This window comes from Mirounga leonina, unplaced genomic scaffold (genome assembly GCF_011800145.1).
Source record: "Mirounga leonina isolate KUSES-001 unplaced genomic scaffold, KU_Mleo_1.0 Mir_174, whole genome shotgun sequence".
NCBI classification, from domain to species: domain Eukaryota; kingdom Metazoa; phylum Chordata; class Mammalia; order Carnivora; family Phocidae; genus Mirounga; species Mirounga leonina.
In genome coordinates this window covers 39216175-39235721 of record NW_023270451.1, presented here as the reverse complement: position 1 = coordinate 39235721, position 19547 = coordinate 39216175, and the positions used below count along the sequence as shown (strand labels likewise).

Sequence of the window (19547 nt, the reverse complement as noted above, 5' to 3'; positions counted from 1 at the left end):
CCCCCCCCCCGCCCCGGGCAGAAGAGTAACCACAGCAGCTCCTGGAGGTGACAGCTCAGAAGACCCGCACTCACTTGGTCCAAGTGCCCCAGGCTGCCTCCTTCCGCCCCAGCCTCCCAGCTCCCCACCCTGGGCCTTGGAGGAAGCAGGGCACCTGTCTCCTTGTTTTGTTTTTAAATCTGTGCCTCAGATCTCACCAACTATAAGCCCTCACACACATAATTATATGTATGGTTACTTAAGCTTTTCTTTCAATGAGGTTAAAGCTGCCTTTTATACAGTTAATACATAAATCTATGTTTTAGTACATTTTACCTTATGAGATAGGCTCCAAATCCAGAGGAGCTGTGAGTTAGTCATTAGGGTGAGCCTAACAATACTAAAATTAAGCAGCAAAATAAGTGTTGTAATGTGTGCACAATTTAACCCCTCTTTCCCATTCCACCGCAAAGCGTTTCTTCTGAGAGAGAAAGCAGTATCTTCCAACAAGGTGGATTTAAGTGAAATTCAGCTAGGGTCACCAGGTGGAGTCCTAATTTGGTGACCGGGAAAGTTGGAAGCAAGCAGTAAATGACAATTTCTCAATGCGATTTCTTAGTCCACTAGCATTTCACCTCTCCAAGCACTAGGGGGGCAAAGAGTAGATTTACTGGTGAACATCTGAGGACTGGGCAAGTTGGTTTGTTACTGTTTCAGTGTAATGCTTGGTAGAATTTGGGAAGGGAAAGAGAGGACACATGGCAAATTAGAAAGGAGCCAGCAGTCCACCTGGTTTCTCATTTCTCTTCTTGGTTTCATGTCTTTGCCTAGGTGGATTCTAATGACAACAGGGTAGCAGTCTCCCCCTTTTTATAATTTAATTGGAGAACACTGTTATTTTTGGATGTTCGGCTTTATACTTTTCCCTTGACATATAAATCTCTTCGAGCACGCAGTAATCATATCCCATTATTACTGGTCCATGATCACAGCTGATTTTTTTTCATCAGAAGACTTATCTTTAGTCATTATTTCATTGGGTCTCTCTCTCTCATCCCTTCTCTAAGTAGATTTGCTACTGGACTTTAATGCCAGTTGTCCAATCCACATTAATGATAGTTCAATGATTTTTGCACTGAAATAAAGTTAAACATTGATAGTGAAGCCTTGAATGGCTTTAGTATAGGACACACACTGTCCCTGCAATATGAAATGTTCGTACAAGCATAAAACAAAACTTACCTCTTGCAGGGACAGAGACGAGGGTGCTCATGAGGGCCAGGCTTCTATCATCACCCAGAGTGAGGTTCAGACAGTATGTCCCAGACCCCCTGAAGGCTCTTCTCACAGTCAGTAAGCACGAATCACCTGTGTTCACATCTACAGGGTCGCAGACCGTGTTGTAGGTGATCTGGCAGCTAGGGTCAGAAACTACGGTACAGACCTCTGTGGGCATGCTGAGGGGACAGATGGCATCCAGGGAGGGAGATGTAATATCAGTTTAAAAGGGACAATCATAATCATTACCTGTCCCTAAAATTGACTAGAGTTTCACTAGAATTAACTTGAATTCCACTTTATTCTATTATTCTTGCATCTGATAGAAGAGTATCAAACCATATGATGTCAAATTGTCACATATAACTTACTCTTCAACAAGCCTGGGTATGAGCTGCTGTTTCCCCTGTATCCTCAGAAAGGTGTGGCCCTGGGCGTGGAGGAGAAAGATATTACCACCACCACCACCAACCCCCCCGCCCCAAAGGCAAGGGGCTATTGGAAACTGTGTGAAGTCCAAGTCATTCCTCCACACCTGGGCTCCCTAGGATGTCTGCAGGTGTGGTCGGCTTAGGTGTGGGGCAAAGATCCTATCACATCCCAGAGCTGGCCCACCTGGGTCCCTGCAGAGGTCTAACAGTGACAGGAACAGTGGCTGTTTAGCCAGTATTTACTACGTGCAAGACATAAAGCTGTAGGTGTGTGACATGGTCTTGGTCTTGTCTATTCCTCTCAGTGACCCGATGAGGAAAGCAGGATTAGCCTAGTGTAGCAGGTGACAAGCCAGCTTGGGGAGGGGAGACAGCTAGCCCAAGGTCACACAAGCAGTTAGGGGTGGAGTTGGGACTTGAATAAATGAGGTTTGACAACCACGAGGCGATGTGACCATGCATTACTGTGGTAGACACTGTTTCCCTTGTGAGTGGACCTCCTGGAGGGAGCGACCGTGCTGACGCTGGGTCTGGTGAGGTGGGGGTGGCATGCAGGACACACTGTCTTCTCAGCTGGCCTCGTTCCTCCATCAGGTTTTTCTCAATTTTCTCTCATCGTCACCCCTCTCCTCTCCCCAAGCTGGAGAGCTTCTTAGCTATCCCTTTTTATCAGATAAGGCCACATTTTTATACCATCTCATTCTCTTGATTAACTTATACATTTACACACATACATTTTAATTACTTAATTTACCTATTACACGTAAATTTGTGAATTTATATATTAACTTATATTTAGTCTATTATATTGTTCTAACCAAACCGTAAGAAGTCAAATTATGTAATGCAAGCTTTGTAGGGGCGCCTGGGTGACTCAGTTGTTAAGCGACTGCCTTCGGCTCAGGTCATGATCCCGGGGTCCTGGGATCAAGCCCCGCATAGGGCTCCTTGCTCACTGGGGAGCCTTCTTCTCCCTCTCCCTCTGCCCACATTGTGCTTGCTCGCTCTCTCTCAGGCTCACTCTCTCTCTCTTTCAAATAAATAAAATCATTTAAAAAATTAAAAAATTAAAAAAGAAAACAAAAAAAAAAAAGGAAGAAAAAGCTTTGTAAAGTTTAAAGAGAGAGGATTATTGGGCATTGATATTAATTCATGCGAGGACATGGCCATTCCACAGTGGCTTCCCACCACTTGGAGGGGCCTCAGGGAGCCTAAGAGCTGGGCTCTGAGCCAGACCACAGCCTGTGAACCATGCTCTGCAGGTACCCACCATCTATGGGGGCAAGTTCTGTAATCACTGCGTGCCTCAGGGGACCCATCGGTAAAATGAGGAGACTCAGGATTGGGTAAGGATTCAATAGGAGAACAGATGCAAGATGTTAAGAACATGGTAAGTATTCAATCAATAATTACTACTCAATTTCATCATCAGCTTAAAGGTAATGAGCACTGTTCCATCTAGCAAAATAAGAGTGTGCTTCTGAGCACCTCCTGGGGCCCTTCCTTGTCGCGGCTGACTGATGAACTGGAATCTAAATCAACTTTGAAGGGGAAATGGTGTTAGGGCCCCTGCTCAGGCCTTGGCCCGGTCCTCTGACTGAGATGTACTCACATCCCTTGGCAGGTCACGACGAAATCCATCAGCGAGTTGTCAGGCTGTGGCGCGGGCACCAGAACGTCCGTCATCTGGATGATGTTGACCGCCAGAATTCCGTCTAACAAAACACCCCCCACAGAAAAACACATCAAAACACAGAAGAAGCCAGACCCAACCGTTCCCTTAATAAATCAGAAAGCCACACCGAACAGAGACACGGCGTTCTTGCCACGCCAGAATCACACCAGATCTGGGAGTCTACCCCGTAACATGGATACGTGTCTATGCAGCACTTTCAAAGTCAAACTGAATTACTCCTCATTCCAACCTGGCTCTTCATTTCTGGAGCTTGTCTATGTGTTAGAAGGCTGCATTCCTTCTGGACAGGAATTTCAGAGAAAGGGACCCCCCCCCCCCCCCCGGGGAAGATGCAGCCCTTGGGCTCAGGGGGCGCCGGCTTCTCTCAGCCCCAGGGTGCACAGCTGGGGATTTAGCCCCATCTCCAGAACCGGGGTGCCTCGGCTGGGCTTCGGGCCCCACCTGTCTTCTCTGGGGTGCCTGTGGGCAGTGCCCACAACACACAGCCATCTGTGGTAGCCCTGTTCATCCCTCTTTCTTACACACTAGACGTGGGACTTTGTGAAATCAGAGGAAGGAAGTGGCAATTGTGGGAACTTGCTACTGGCCTTGTTCAAGGCACATTCATTCAGATTTCTGGAAGGCACAGGGTGGGGGGTCTAGGCCCGGGGCAGGCTCAGCAGTAGGTGGGCCTCACACTGGGCTCATCTCCACCAGAATGTCTAAGGAAGGCTGGGGTAGGCCAGTCGGAATCTAGAAACGTGTTTGCTTGTGCCCACGTGGTATGACGTTGAACAGAGAGTAGGGGCCCCTGCCCCCACCCCTCCAGAGTCAAGAGGCTGAGAGGGTGGCCCGGGGTAGATCCTAACATCCTTCCCCTGCTGCTCCTACCTACAATCGTGATGGTGGCTCTAAAGTAACCGTATCTGTTAATGTGGCAGGTTTCATCAGGAGTCTCCCTCAGCTCCAGGGGGTTGTCACCGGCTGCTGCTGGAGAGTTGGGATAATAACATTTAGATGAGTTGCTGAGAATGCAGAAGATGTACGTAATACATGATAACCCAAAATCTAAACATCTCCTTGCCCTTTAGAAAAACGTCAAGAGTCCTACACTATTAAGTTACTGCAGAAATTTGAACTAAATATGTAATGATGCACAGAGATGTGAGAACTAGGAGGTGTTATAATTATTAAACTATGTAAGTGGGGCGCCTGGGTGGCTCAGATGGTTAAGCGTCTGCCTTCGGCTCAGGTCATGATCTCAGGGTCCTGGGATCGAGTCCCGCATCAGGCTCCCTGCTCCTTGGGAGCCTGCTTCTCCCTCTGCCTTTCTCTCTCGCTCTGTCTCTCGTGAATAAAAAAAAAAACAAAAAAAACAAAAAAAACCTATGTAAGTGAACACAATCCTGTATCTTCTTTAAACATGGGAATCAAATGAAAGGGAGAAACCAAAGTAAAATGTGTGATACAACAATCATGAAGAAATCAAGCAGGCCGTGATAGATAAAATCATATTTTAGGGGCGCCTGGGTAGCTCAGTTGGTTAAGCATCTGGTTTTGGTTCAGGTCGTGATCCGAGCCCCTTGCATGCTCATGCACACGTTCTCTCTCTCTCTCTCCCTCTCGCTCACGTGCTCTCTCTCTCACAAATAAATAAAATCTTTAAAAAAATAGACTAATGTTAAATAAACCAACATTAATCCCTTTACCATTTAGGAATTTCTAGACAGTTCTAGATATTACAGGCATCTGCAATTTATTTTGAATTTTACACCTGGTCTCCTTATTTGTAAAGAAGACGGTTGATACTTCTAGAAAAAGAAATTCTCTTACAGAAATATCAGAATGAAGCTATATGGGGCGCCTGGGTGGCTCAGTTGGTTAAGCATCTGCCTTCAGCTCAGGTCATGATCCCAGGGTCCTGGGATCGAGCCCTACATCGGGCTCCGTGCTCAGCAGGGAGCCTGCTTATCCCGCTCCCACTGCCTGCCTGCCTACTTGTGATCTCTCTCTCTGTCAAATAAAGAAATAAAATCTTAAAATAAAAGGAAAGAATGAAGCTATATGATTAGAGTTGTTCAGTGCAGTTATATTTGTAACTGGAATTAGGATTAACCGAATCAACCATCAATAAGAGAACGGCTAAATAAATTATACATTTATACATACTATATTACTTATATACTAAGTTTATACATACTATGAAATACTATGTAGCCATTGAATAAAGTGAGTTAAATTTTATGTACTGACAAGGGAAAGATGTCCATGATGTTTGTTAAGAAAAGCAAATTATAGAACCATATATACAGCATGAGCCCATTTACTTAAAAATCAAAACAACAACACCTATATATATTTATACAGTTTGTAAAGGCATAGAAAAAGATCAGGAAAGAAACGCTCCCAACTATTAACAAGGTTTAACTCTTGGGAGGAGAATGTGAATAGGGACTTTTACTTTTATTCTAGGCTTCTCTATTGTTTGAATTTTTATTAAGGAACACGCATTAATTTTGTAATCTAAAACATTTCAAAAAAGAATGAATCAACATCAGTAATAACTTAGTGTCTTGATTTAGATATGCCAGATTTAATGAGATCTCATTTTGTTAATAACACACTATTATAACAATTTATTATTTCTAACGGGTTTTGGTAAAAACAAGAATTGCCCCCCAATTCTGGACATCGTGCTGGAGTTATTTCCTCTGGGCTTGGTGATGGCGCCCTCTTGTGACCAGTGGGAGGATGTCAGTCTATTACCATCCCCTTCACATCGGGGTGCTGAGTACTCACGGCAGAGTGGGGTAGGGTGGGGCATCAGATGGAAGCTAACACTTTCCAAAGTAGACTCTTAAGAACTTCTTTTTTTTTTTTTTTAAGTTATTTATTTATTTATTGAGAGGGAGAGAGAATGATAGAGAGAGAGCATGAGAGGGAGGAGGGTCAGAGGGAGAAGCAGACTCGCTGCTGAGCAGGGAGCCCGATGCAGGACTCGATCCTGGGACTCCAGGATCATGACCTTAGCCGAAGGCAGTCGCTTAACCAACTGAGCCACCAAGGCGCCCCTCTTAAGAACTTCTTAAATGGCCTCATATACTATTAGTATAGAGTGGGATTTAATTTATTATGCCTTATATCCAGAACAATCTTAATGTCTAGAAGTCTTTCCAGCTTGCTTGCCGAGAAATACTCTCAAGGTACGTTCTTTCTTGGGCCATCTGGAAACTACTTTCAAGTACGGCTGTGTTTTCGCAGGACACTAGGTGGATGTGGGCAGAGCAGGGAGGAGAATGGAAGTGGGGAGAAATGTGGGAGGGGGAAGAAAGTGGGGATGGCCTGAATGCTTATAAAGGGCCAAGGTGTGTTCTCATAATGAGAAAAAATGGGGAACAGAAATGTGATGGGGCAGACAGGGAAAGCATCTGTACACATAACGAGGTCCTGTACAAATTAGGAAGGTCAAAGAGCTGCACTCAAGTCATGAAATTCTACTTGCAAAGTGACTTTAAACATACTCTCCTTTCTTCCATATTCTAACAGCTTAAAATGGTGATAAGGTGGCTAAAGAATGACAGATACAGAGTGGGATCACTGCAGACTCTCCATACAATCCTTTAAACTAGGGATCTAATTATGTAACCTATATTATTAGGGTTTTTTAAAAAAGATTTTATTTATTTATTTGAGAGAGAGAATGAGATAGAGAGAGAGAGCATGAGAGGGGGGAGGGTCAGAGGCAGAAGCAGACTCCCCGCCGAGCAAGGAGCCCGATGCGGGACTCGATCCAGGGACTCCAGGATCATGACCTGAGCCGAAGGCAGTTGCTTAACCAATGGAGCCACCCAGGCGCCCCCCCCCCTTTTTAGCTGTTAAGGAACCCCCCTCAAAGATCACTTGGAAAACACTTACATAAAGGAGAGGTGGGTTTCGGAGGTGTGGGCGAAGGCGAAGGACAAGGTCCAGGTACCGCAGCCTGTACAGTGAGGTTAAGGCTGAAGGTTCCATTGAGCACGTATGTGTGATTCAAAGTTGGGTTGTTGGAAACAAACAGACCAGTATTATCCCCGAAGTTCCACTTGTAGTAAATGGCCGACTCATTGAGGAAGTGACTAGGGTCGTGAATCAGGACATTGAACATAATGGGGAGGTCCCTGAGGAACGTTTCATCAGATAAATTTCGATCATTCTTCTGATACATAGTCACAAATACAGGAACGTGATCTAAAAGACATACCCCAAAATAGAAAGAACACACGATTGCTCGATTTTAAGTAGATGACTTCAATAATGCTTTTAGGTTCAAAAATTAAAACAAGGGATAATTCAGCATCATTTTCCCTTTTCCTACACAAGTTTTCTAGGGTTTTCCCAAGTTATTCTGGAAACACAGATGGAGTACAATATAATTAAATACATAAGCGAGGGAAGGAACCCATATGAATCGTTAACCTAGCCCAGAACACTTGGCTCTAACTCTTTCTTAACCCACTAACATCACCAGAACGAAGTGCCTCACCATCAGTTAACTTCGAGTTCACGCCACTCACCTGTTACCACGTACACGTCTTTCACTTTTGCGATGGGGACATATGCATGTTGGTGTCTTCTGTAAACAATTACTTCCATGAGTTGAGGGCCAAGTGTCACATTGGCTGTGTTTATAGAAACTCTTGCTGAACCCCGTCCTAATTTCTGCAAATACTGACCTTTGAGAGGATGGAAATTTTTAGTTATTGGCCACATTATGTGATCATTATAGGAAGTTGTTGTTTCTTTATGACTAGTGACTGCCCCTTAGAGAACACTCTGGAAAAAGGAAAAACAGGATGGGGATGTGGTCCTGGCCACTTCAGAAAGGAAGATGGTACTCATTTTATGTAAAACCTTATAACACAAACCCACTGTTACATAAATATAGTTCGGTTAGTTGGTTAAAAGGAAAAGAGCAGTTTAGTGGGACAATACTGCTAGTCCTTAGTTTACAAATTAAAAATGTTGATAAGTAAGAGGTCTGGCACTTGAAATACATGTGTTTCCCAGAGAAGACCCATTCAGTGCAATGGTGCGGTGTCTAAAGGAGTTAAAAAAAAATTTATCCAAAGATCTACCTTATTGTTGTAACAATATTACCATTTCAGCTATATCATTAAGCAGTTTCTTTTTTCTTCTTCTTCTTTTTTTTTTTTTAGGAGACTAGAATCCTCCATTTTCTAATAGAATTTGTATATAAAAAAACAGTCAGTAAGTGATGAAAACGAAGTAGGGTATGGTAGGCATAAAAAGAAACGTAGTGGTTCTATAAACACATTTCTAGGACATTCTTGACTCACTCTTTTTCTTTCTCCAGCCCTAACCAAAATCTGACTGCCACTGGCTATAGCTAGTAAAAATGATTCCTAACCTTCAGGGCCCAAGGATTTTTCTAATCCTATTGAGGCGCCCAGCACAGATATGTGATTGAAACAACACGGATGGTGAGATAGATGCTTGTGGGGATGTTTAAAGACCACGTTTATTACAAGGTCAAAGGTGTCAGAAAATTATACGAATCTTCTCAGGGATATGTGGTTTGGATTCCCCTTTACCTCGAAATGCAGAGGCAGTTCTGTTGGAGGTTGTGGGGGAAAGAGGGGTCTCTCGGGGTTAGTTATACGGGAGGAAAATGTTAGTCCTGGCATTGAGAGACCACATAAGCAACTGTCAGTTGAAGGAGAATATCAGTTAACTCTGAGACTTCAGAATATGGAAATTCAAAACAGTCTTGTTACTGGGCGCCTGGATGGCTCAGTTGGTTAAGCGACTGCCTTCGGCTCAGGTCATGATCCTGGAGTCCCTGGATCGAGTCCCGCATCGGGCTCCCTGCTCGGCAGGGAGTCTGCTTCTCCCTCTGACCCTCCCCCCTCTCATGTGCTCTCTCTCATTCTCTCTCTCTCAAATAAATAAATAAAATCTTAAAAAAAAAACAACAGTCTTGTTAGAACAACAGCAATTTCTGGGCTAAAAGCTGATTTTAATAGATCTCTTAACTAAAAAGAGGGCTAAAGAGAGATCGGAGTGCTAGTGAGCATACACAACTCCATGCAAATGGTCAGGTCAAAGAAATCATGACATTTGGGGTGCTGACTGACGGAGCCATGAAGGCACTGAAACAAAGGCAGCCTTCAGCCCCGATTTAACTAGATGGGCATACTATCTGCTATCTATTTTGTACTTTGTTAAACTGATGTCTATGCTTAATGTGTGTTGTTTTGATTGATTAGCGAGTTAATGGGACAAAGAAACTCTCTCTAATTTATGAAAAAAGACAAAACATTTAGAAGTTTGGACCCTGCATGGTCGGTAGCAGTTTTCAAACATTCAGAGCCAGATGGCATCTGGTGACATATTTAAGAACTTAGCAGCTTTGCTAATCATAACGTAAAGTTGCTCCTTCTAAAAATAACCGCTTCACCAATAATAAAACAAAAGTGGATACCATTTGTGTTTAAAAAAAAAAAGAGGGTAGGTTTTGTTAAAGGAGAATAGTGGTTAGATTATGTTATTTCTACACAATGGAATATTATGCAGTCATTAAAATAATGTACATAAAGAATTTTAATGCTATAGTCAAGTCCTCATGATATTTAACAAAAATGTGTATACATTCTAATCTTAATCAAGGAATACTAGCAAAAAAAAAAAATACCATCGTGTTAACAGTGATAATCTCTGGTGTTAATTATGGGTGACTTATTTTTCATTTGTACTTTTCTGCATTTTCTAAATTTCCTTCGAAGAGCATAAGTCTCTTCCTTAACAAATCTTTTGACAATAAAAAATTAAAGAAAAAATCAAATACCCATCTGTGTGCCACTCAAATATTCCTATTTTTCATATTACTGTTTTAGACAAAAAGAAATCGAACAGTTTTCTTTTAAAAATGAAAACTGAATTAATTTTTTCCCCTTCTTCTAATTCTTTGGTGTTCTGAAGATTTGTCAAGGCTAAACAAGATTTTCTTTTTAACTCTCACCCTCCACCCCACCTAAGGAAAGTTCACAGAGTAACTGTTGTTAAACTCTTAGTGTTAGCATTCTTGATTATAGAATAAGAAAAGTGAAAAAAAGTTAAAGTTTTAAGGGCAGGTAAAGAAGCAGCTAAGGAGGTTTTGTAAAAAGTCCAACCAAGGGGCGCCTGGGTGGCTCAGTTGTTTAAGCGACTGCCTTCGGCTCAGGTCATGATCCTGGAGTCCCGGGATCGAGTCCCGCATCGGGCTCCCTGCTCAGCAAGAGGTCTGCTTCTCCCTCTGACCCTCCCCCCTCATGTGCTCTCTCTCTCATTCTCTCTCTCAAATAAATAAATCAAATCTTAAAAAAAAAAAAAAAAGTCCAACCAAGTGTGTGAAAGACGTAGACAAAATTGCATCTCCTCCATCCAGGGTGGTGAGGGAAAGGCTTTCCGTCAGGGTACACGTGGTGATGGTGTTGGTTGGGGCTATTTCCCCAGCCACCTTCCTCAGTCCAGTTGTAAACATACAGGTCAGGAGATGGACCAATATCTAAAGAGAAAAAGAAACAAGCCAGTCTTGTCATCTGGGCTCAGAATGCCCAACGCTCATCATGGAATTAAACATCTTTTCGTATTTTTCATAAATACAAATATAGTTGGGCAACTAAAACCCTAATTTTGAGAATTCATCCAGTGGTGTATATTTATGACCTGTCCATTTTCTGCCTACGGATTACATTTCAGTAAAAGTTTCATAGAAAACAATTATTCAGAAAGGTCCAATCTAGAGATACCACAGTATATTTATTTTTAATAATGGATCTCCACATCACAACTGTATTCAAACCAAACTGAGGGATGCTTTATCTGTTTACATTGATACTGCTATCTGTAGCCTCCCCCCCCCCCCTTTTTTACCCTGAGTCATTTGGCATCAAATGACTCTCAACTCCTAAAGATTTTGGCATGTATCTCCTACAAATAAGGACATTAACTTACATAACCACGATATCATTACCACTCTTCCTATCGTCTAATCAAGGGTCACATACTATATTTGGCTATTTTGTCTCTTCAAATGATTCAGAAAAAAACAGACAGATAGAAGTAACTATGGCAAAATGTTAAAATTGTTGAGTCTAGGTAGGAGGTTTTGCTGTACTCAGTGTACCCTGATTTCAACTTTTTTGTACGTATGACAGTTTTTCTTTTTAAATAGTCTTCACACCCACCGTGGGGCTCGAACTCATGACCCCAAGATCAAGAGTTAACACACACTCCCAACTGAGTCAGCCAGGCGCCCCAACATACTTCATTGTAAACAAGTCCTGACCAATATCTTTTCATCTATAACAGTTCCCTCACCCTCTTGGTTTTTTTATGTCACTGACATTTTTGAAGAATCTTTTTATTTATCAATGTATTAGAGCCATTTTTATTTTTTGTTCTTAAATTGTGCCAAATGGCCAGGGGGAGTCCCTTCAAGCTGGCTTCTGTGTCCTTGTGATGTGTCCCCGTTAGTCCTTGAGTATTTACTTACTTGGACGCAATAAGATGTGCCAGGCTCACCTGGTACTTTCCCTGCCCTAGACCTGATAAATCAATAAGGAATGAACACACTGACAGTTTAACAGAAGTTCTAAGTCATAAAATCAGATCATAAGTGCATTTAACAGTCTTGTCACTGAAGAATCTCAGTAATTAGCTCCAAGTTTTTGAGAATGTGCAGTTCTCAAGATAATTTCCCTTGACTCATTTGTGTTCCTTTGTGCTCTTTAACATGTACAAAGAGCTTACCCGCTTTAAGGGCAAAGCAAAACCACAATATACACATCTTAGTATCAGCACCAGCTACACAACATTTGCTTAAGCAATACTTGGAAGCAAAAATTGATCTGATCAGCAAATATCTGTCAAATTGGCTCTTCTTTGAGTATCCAAAGGAATTCCAAGTAATCAAACCAAAATCTGAGAATCAACAAGGTGTTCTCTGGCTAATCAACTAGACACTAAGAAAAAGCTGAGCATGACAATATCTTGAAGAAGGTTCCAAGTGGCAGAAAGCCACCAGTTTGCTCAAGTGGGTTTGGCTAATGTTGATATAGGAACTGGATGGAGCAACACCTCCCTGTCATCCAATTTGAGGAGGGGGTGACATCGGGTGATGGCATCTTGCATTTACGTAAGTACCTGTGAGGCTTTAGGTTTATGAGATGGGTCTCTAGTAGTTAGGAGAACTAGCCTGTTCCTGTGGCATGAATAACATTCCTTACCATTTCTGCAGTTCTTCTCATAGACTATGTTGCCACTGACATCTTCCTTTTGGCATCTGGGGAATACCAGGTCTACCACAAACGTGATAGTTGAGCCCACAAGTGCTGGTGAATCACTGGTCAGAATCGCCTGCACATGGCCTCCTAGCACACAGAAAGTGCAGTTTAATGATCAATGATCTTTTTCCTTTCATTGATAAATTAATCCACCAATAAGGACCAGAGCATCCTTTTTTTTTTTTAAGTTAGCACTATGCCCACCGTGGGGCTTGAACTCATGACCCAGAGATCAAGAGTTGTGTGCTCTACCGACTGAGCCAACGAGGTGCCCTCCCATCTTTATGCCTCTTAACAATAAATTATTTTCTGGATTCCTAACTTTTGCTTTCAGAGTACAACATTCTAGAAGGAAAAAAAAAAAGTCAGACCAATTAAAGAATTCTCTGACGATAAAGAACATTTACTTAAAATAAAAAAAAAAAATCTGCTCAACTGGACTGAACAAACAAGTTTTAAAGGTTTGTATTTTTAAACTCAAAACTGATGACCAAAGGACTCATTCTTTCATGCAAATGGAAAGATACTCACTTTCTGATAAACCACACTTTTGAGGTGGTCAAAACAGCTCTAGTGTCTCAGATCTTCTGAGAGACCATTCCCATAAATAGGTTTGAGGCTAAATCTGTTTGCTCTCCAAAATCCTCCAAGAACTACAAACTTGTCAATTTCTAAGTGGATTAAAGTTGTGTGTGTGTAACTTAGAAAGTAACATTATCTTGAGATAAAGAAAGATTGCCAAATCTAAGTGCCTCCCACTTGGTAACTAGAGTTCTATCATTCACAGAAGGAACATAAGCCATGTGATCTCCAAGTCTACAATCTATGAGACTAAGATAAATAGGAAATGACAGTTGTTTGGCTTGAATATTTGATTTACCTTTCCAGCAGTTTTTCCACCTTGGGTCTTCCTTCTTCCACACTGGATACAGTTTTTCATTCCATTCATTTTCATCTGAAGACCAACCAGCCAGTTGGTTGTGCTCCCTCATATAATCAGAAGTTCTTTCATTGCTCAGCACATCATGAAATCCTATATCAATATTTGAAAAACAAATTATTTTGGCTACTCCTTTCCTCATTTAGTACTTACCTAACAGTAGTTAAAGCAACTTCTTGTTTCATAAGTTTGGAAAGTCACACTTAATATTTCCAATAAGTCGAACAAATAGGTTTTTATTTTAATGTCTACTGGAAATAGCTTAAATACAACTATTCAAACCCTCTTTATGTATTTTAAATGAGGGGCACCTGGGTGGTGCATGAGGTTAAGCATCTGACTCTTGGTTTCTGCTCAGGTCCTGATCTTAGAGTCGTGAGATCGAGCCCCATGTTGGGCTCTGTGCTCAGTGCAGAGTCTGCCTGAGACTGTCTCTCTCTTTCCCTCTGCCTCCCCCTCTCCCATGCTTGCTCTCTCTCTCTGAAATAAGCAAATCTTTTTTTAAAAAATATTTTATTTAGGGGCACCTGGGTGGCTCAGTTGTTAAGCATCTGCCTTCGGCCCAGGTCATGGTCCCAGGGTCCTGGGATCGAGCCCCTCATCGGGCTCCCTGCTCAGTGGGAAGCCTGTTTCTCCCTCTCCCACTCCACCTGCTTGTGTTCCCTCTCTCGCTGTGTCTCTCTCTGTCAAATAAACAAACAAAAATCTTTAAAAAATATTTTATTTCTTTATTTGAGAGAGAGAGAGAGAGAGAGCATGCAAGCACAAGCAGGGGGACTGGCAGGCAGAGGGAGAAGCAAACTCCCCACCGGAGCAGGGAGCCTTGCCCGAAAGAAATTTGCCAATTTCTTCTTTCAGTTCTGTTCAGTTTTCACTTAATGTATTTTGAAGCTCTGTTTAGAATTGCTGAGTCTTCTTCATGAATTGATCCTCTTACCATTAGGAATTGACTTTTATCTCTGGTAATATTCCTTGTCCTGAAGAATACTTTGATAGTAATGCTTAGTGGTTAACTGGTACATCTTTTTCCATCCTATTATTTTAAATGGATATATATTTTTACATTTGAAGTGGGTTTCTTGTAGACAGTATATTGGTTGTTTTTTTTAATGTAGTCAAAAAGATGTGAATCTTCATTTGGAGTGTTTAGATAATTTACATTTACAGTATTTATTAATATTGTGGGATTTAAGTCTACCATCTTGTTATTTTTCTGTTTGTCCCATCTGTTCTTTATTCCTTTTTCTTTTCCAGTACTTTTTTGGGGTTATTATTGGAGTCTATTTTATCTCCACTTCTGGCTTATTAGCTGTATCTTTTTGTTTTGTGCAGTTGCTCCAGGGTTTATAAAATTCTTGCTCTTTTGAAATTCTTTCTAATCTCAAGTTGATGTCTTTTTTACCTTGCCTGACAACTCCAATGGTCACATGGTCTCTCCTTTCTTTGAGGATTGTAGCAGACTGGTTGGCTGCCTACCTAACAGTCATTTCCAGGCTGCACCCCTACTCTTTTTTTCCCCTTATTGCAGAGTAACAGTTCAAAATTCCAAAGACTCACTTTCCTAGATTTCCTTACAGTATGGGCAGGAACAGCTGATTAGAACCTGGCCAATCAGAACTGAGAGGAAGTCTTTTGAGGGCTTTTGGGAAGTTTTCCTCCCTTCATAAATATATATATAAAAAGAACAAACTCCATTTTTGTTCACATCAGAATTGATTTTAGGGAGGGGCGTCTGGGTGGCTCAGTTGTTAAGCGTCTGCCTTCGGCTCAGGTCACGATCCCAGGGTCCTGGGATCGAGCCCCACATCGGGCTCCCTGCTCCACAGGAAGCCTGCTTCTCCCTCTCCCACTCCCCCTGCTTGTGTTCCTTCTCTCGCTGTGTCTCTGTCAAATAAATAAAATCTTTAACAACAACAAAAAAAAGAATTGATTTTGGGGATAGCAATGTAATGATGTGATGCTCAGAGCTGGGATAGCCATACTTAGCCATGAGGGCACAAATCTGAAGAAGCAGGCCAACACACCAAGGATGTCAGAGTGGAAGGATGCAAAGAAAGAGTTCTCGATGTTGTCGAGTTCTAGCTCTAGCCTTGCCCACCTCTGGACTGGTTAAGGTAAATAGTCTTCTTTTCCCTCTGCCTGCCCTGCCTGCCGCTCCCCCCTGCTTGTGCTGACAAATATTTTTAAAAAAACCTAAACATGCAATTAACATACAACTAAAACATTGTACTCATGGACATTTGTCCCAAAGAAATGGAAACTTATGGTCACCCAAAACTCTGTACATGAATGTTCATAGCAACTTTATTCATAGTAGTGCAAACTGGAACAATCCGGACGTCTTACAATGGGTGAATGTTTAAACAAGCTGTGGTATATCCATACTGTGGAATACTACCTAGTGATAAAAAAGAACTACTGATACATGCAACACTTAAAATAATGTGGAGTAAAAAAAAGCCAATGCCCCTAAATTACATACTGTAATGATTCTATTTATGATAACGTTCTTGAAGTCACAAAATTATAAGAATGGAGAATGGATTAGTAGTTGCCAGGGCAGGAGGTGGGGTGGGAAGGGGAAGTTGGTTTGGCTATAAAAGGGTATGAAGGACCCTTGTGGGGATGGAACCATTTGGTACTTTGACTTTCAGTGTCAATATCCTGGCTGTGATATTGTGCGATAATTCTACCAGATATTACCATTGGGAGAAACTGGGAAAGCTATACAGGGGAACCTTTTTGCATTACTTCTCAAAACTGCATATGAATCTACAATGACTTCAAAAACTTGAGTTAAAAACCAGAAAAGACACCCAAGAGTAAGCGGGTTTTAGAAGAAAAAAAGAGGTGTACTGGGGGGGGTTGTTAGAAGTGAAGGGAAACGGAGTCACACCCAGCACTGCTGTGGCTTTTCTCTCTCCATTCTAGAATCTCTGCTCCGTCCACCCACAAAGGGGGGCGGGGTAGTGGCCACGTTGTTAACTACTTTGTCAATACCCGCTCTTGTCGGTTTCACCAGGGCTATGATTGGAAAGTGGCAAGGAATCCCTTGGTGTTTGATCCAGTGGTAAATTCTACCCATTTTATTTTTTCTGGTTAGAATATTTAGTCTAGGGCAAGGTGAAGACAGGAATGGTGGGTTTTGTTACGTTTTGCCTAATAGATTGGGACTCCTCTCAAACTGACAGCCAACATTTAACCTCAGGCTAATCTGTTTCACTAAGCAGAGCAAATTAGCACTGCTGGAAAGGCGGCTAGAATTAGGCACAGGGTCTCCACTGACTGTCCCTTCTCTATCCCTCCATCTCCCAGGACTGCAGGGAATCAGTCCTGGGACCTACCCTGAGGTAAGACCATTGCTACCTTGTAGGACTCCCACCCAAGCACCATCTGTTAGCTGATCTCACAAGCACCCCATCGCCCACATTATCAAATGAAGAAATGAAAGCTCAAGGGCACTAAGTGGCTTGTGGCCCAGCCCTCCAGCTGGCAGGGGACCCAAGTCTGTCCAACTGCAGGAAGGACAGTGGTTGGCTTGGGCTTTCTTCCTCTTAATTGCTGTGTCGCCTGGGGCAAGTCACTTGCCTTGTCCGTGGCTGCCTTCCTCGTCTGGCAAACATGCCCATCACAGTGCCAGCCTCCTGGCACTGTTCTGAGGCCAACGGGTCCCAGCCCTGGCCCCCTGCTGAAATCCCTGCATCTGGGCCCCCTCATCAGGTCCAGTCACAGGAGACGGAAGGACAGGGGTCTCTGGGGACCAGCATGGCCCAAGCGTCAGGACCCAGCAGGTGAAAAGCAAGACCTGGGTTCTTGGTTTCCACACCTGTTGAATGGTGGGAGGCCCATCTGCCCCACAAAGGCAGTTGTGGGGGTTACCTGTGGGATGTAAGTGCAGGAGCTGGTATAATGACTGTACATGGTGGCCACGAGGTAGATGCCGGCCCCTTCTCTACACCTATCCACCTCCCCCCCCCCGCCCCCGACCATGGAGTTGTCTGGTAAAATCAAGACCCTCAAACTTTTCATCCAGTGAGTATCCCTATTCGGTTGGAGGTGGAGTGGACCTTCTGGGTGATGTATAATTCACTTCTTTCTCCCACCATTGCCACCCACCCCCTGGACAGGACACATGGGCCAAAGCCCTGCTTTGCATTAGAGGAGGGTTTTGTTTGTTTTTAAAGTAGGCTCTACACCCAGCGTGGAGCTCAACATGGGGCTTGAACTCATGACCCTGAGATCAAGACCTGAGCTGAGATCAAGAGTCGGACGCTTAACCCTCTGAGCCACCCAGGTGCCCCACAAGAGGGGCTTTTTAAACAAGGATGTTCCAAACTGATTTCCAAAGAGTCTGCTTTAATCGATTGGGCATCAGTTGTTAGCAAGTCCCCAACCTCGAACGTGGGACTAGAATAGAGACCCCAGGCTTTGGCTCTTCTCTCAGTAACCTCACCCCAGTGGCAGCAAGCTCCTGCAGGCCTGTGAAAACTTCCCAACAGGACTAGCAACAGCTTCTGGGCTGGGATGACGGTCAGTGAACTGGTCTCTGGCTCTTGGGCTCTGCTTCACTGCAGCTCGGTTTACTACCAGAAACCAGACGAAGTATAGAGGGTGGCATTGCTTTGTTCTCAGGCCGGAGACCATTCTCCTCACACGTGCACCCTCCCCGTGTCTGGGAAGAGAGAAGGGGGCGATCGCAATGGGAAAAAACCCCCTACGAGAGGGGCTGCCTGGTTATCACTTTCCGAGAGCCTGAAGCCAAGAATGGAATGGGAGGCATTCTGCTGTAGTTCCAACATTCCCAGAGGTTTCCAGGAGAAAGGAGCGAGCGCGAAAGCTTCCTGAGGATCTTCATGAAGTCAACCTTCCGGCGTGGCCAGCAATACTTCAGACAGCCCACCACTTTAGCTGACAAAGAATGGGTTAAAAGAGACTCGTGCACTCACGTTTGGCAGCATCAAGCGGCAATCTTGCAGCCAGAAGCAGAAATCCCAGGAAACAGTAGAGACATTCCATGCTGAATTCTCACAGACCCAGGCAATCAAGGTTTAACTTTTTAACTCCTCTGGCTCCCCCCGCTAAGAACAACAGTGCTCTTCTGGCTCGGCCCTGCCCCACTCCTTCTTTTAATTAAATACAGGGCGCCTGGGGCAGATCATGTGATGGTATTAAGCAGTCTTGCCTGATCTGGTCTCTGGAGTTCAAGCTCATACAACTCATGTGCTTCTGACTCACTCACTCTAAGCATCTATTTTCTTTTTTTTTACAGGCGCACCGTTTCGATGTTGTGATTCCACATTTCTAGTTAAAGGGATTTCCTTTCCTATAGACCCATATCCTTCACCAAATAAAATTTCAATCTCCAACCTCATTGATTATCAACGGGAGGCGGTTCCTTTACTCATCCATTCCCCCAGCTCATTTAGATGACCCGCTCTTCCTAGGGCCAACTAATGCTTGTACATTCCCTTCCCCCCAGAGGAGACACAGCTGGGGGCGGGGGCGGGCGGTGGGTAGCGCTTCAGTCACTTGCAATTGGGGATTACATATATGGGTAATAGCGTATGTGATGCCTGGAGATGCTTGAAACACGCGCACAGGCCTCCAATTGCTGAGAAATGCACTTACAAGCCCATTGAGGACATCTGTGCAGTTCCATACAACTTTTGGAACAACCTGCCTAATTTCTGGTAACTGCTCTGCAAGCATTCCTGTGTTGTACCTCCCAAGGCCAATTGCATAAAACACACTGTGTGCTTATTTCATGTTACAGAAGCAGGCATTAAATGAAAAAAACAAGCTTGCCTGGAATAAATCGTTTTGATTATAGAATGTGCAGAAAGTGTGGCAACACGAACACTTGACAACATGGGATCTTTCTCTAAGTCACAGCCACATGACCATCTTCAGTGCATATAAAA

General features: G+C 43.3%; 1 protein-coding gene across 2 annotated transcripts in view; it reads right to left on the bottom strand.

Moving 5' to 3' along the window:
* The window catches only part of GPNMB (glycoprotein nmb), a 22248-nt gene extending 3456 nt beyond the window's left edge, over nt 1-18792 (bottom strand). The window contains exons 1-9 of one of the 2 annotated variants that reach the window (XM_035020740.1): nt 18573-18792; nt 13567-13719; nt 12630-12773; nt 10742-10906; nt 7917-8075; nt 7279-7590; nt 4255-4350; nt 3301-3403; nt 1222-1436 (exon numbers count right to left, since the gene is read on the bottom strand). In XM_035020740.1, coding sequence (XP_034876631.1) covers nt 1222-1436; nt 3301-3403; nt 4255-4350; nt 7279-7590; nt 7917-8075; nt 10742-10906; nt 12630-12773; nt 13567-13719; nt 18573-18642 — 1417 coding nt within the window. In that variant the 5' untranslated portion in view covers nt 18643-18792. Of the gene's footprint in view, nt 1-1221; nt 1437-3300; nt 3404-4254; nt 4354-7278; nt 7591-7916; nt 8076-10741; nt 10907-12629; nt 12774-13566; nt 13720-18572 lie in introns of both variants that reach the window. The other variant, XM_035020739.1, reaches the window with a different exon arrangement.
* Between the last annotated feature and the right edge of the window lie 755 nt (nt 18793-19547).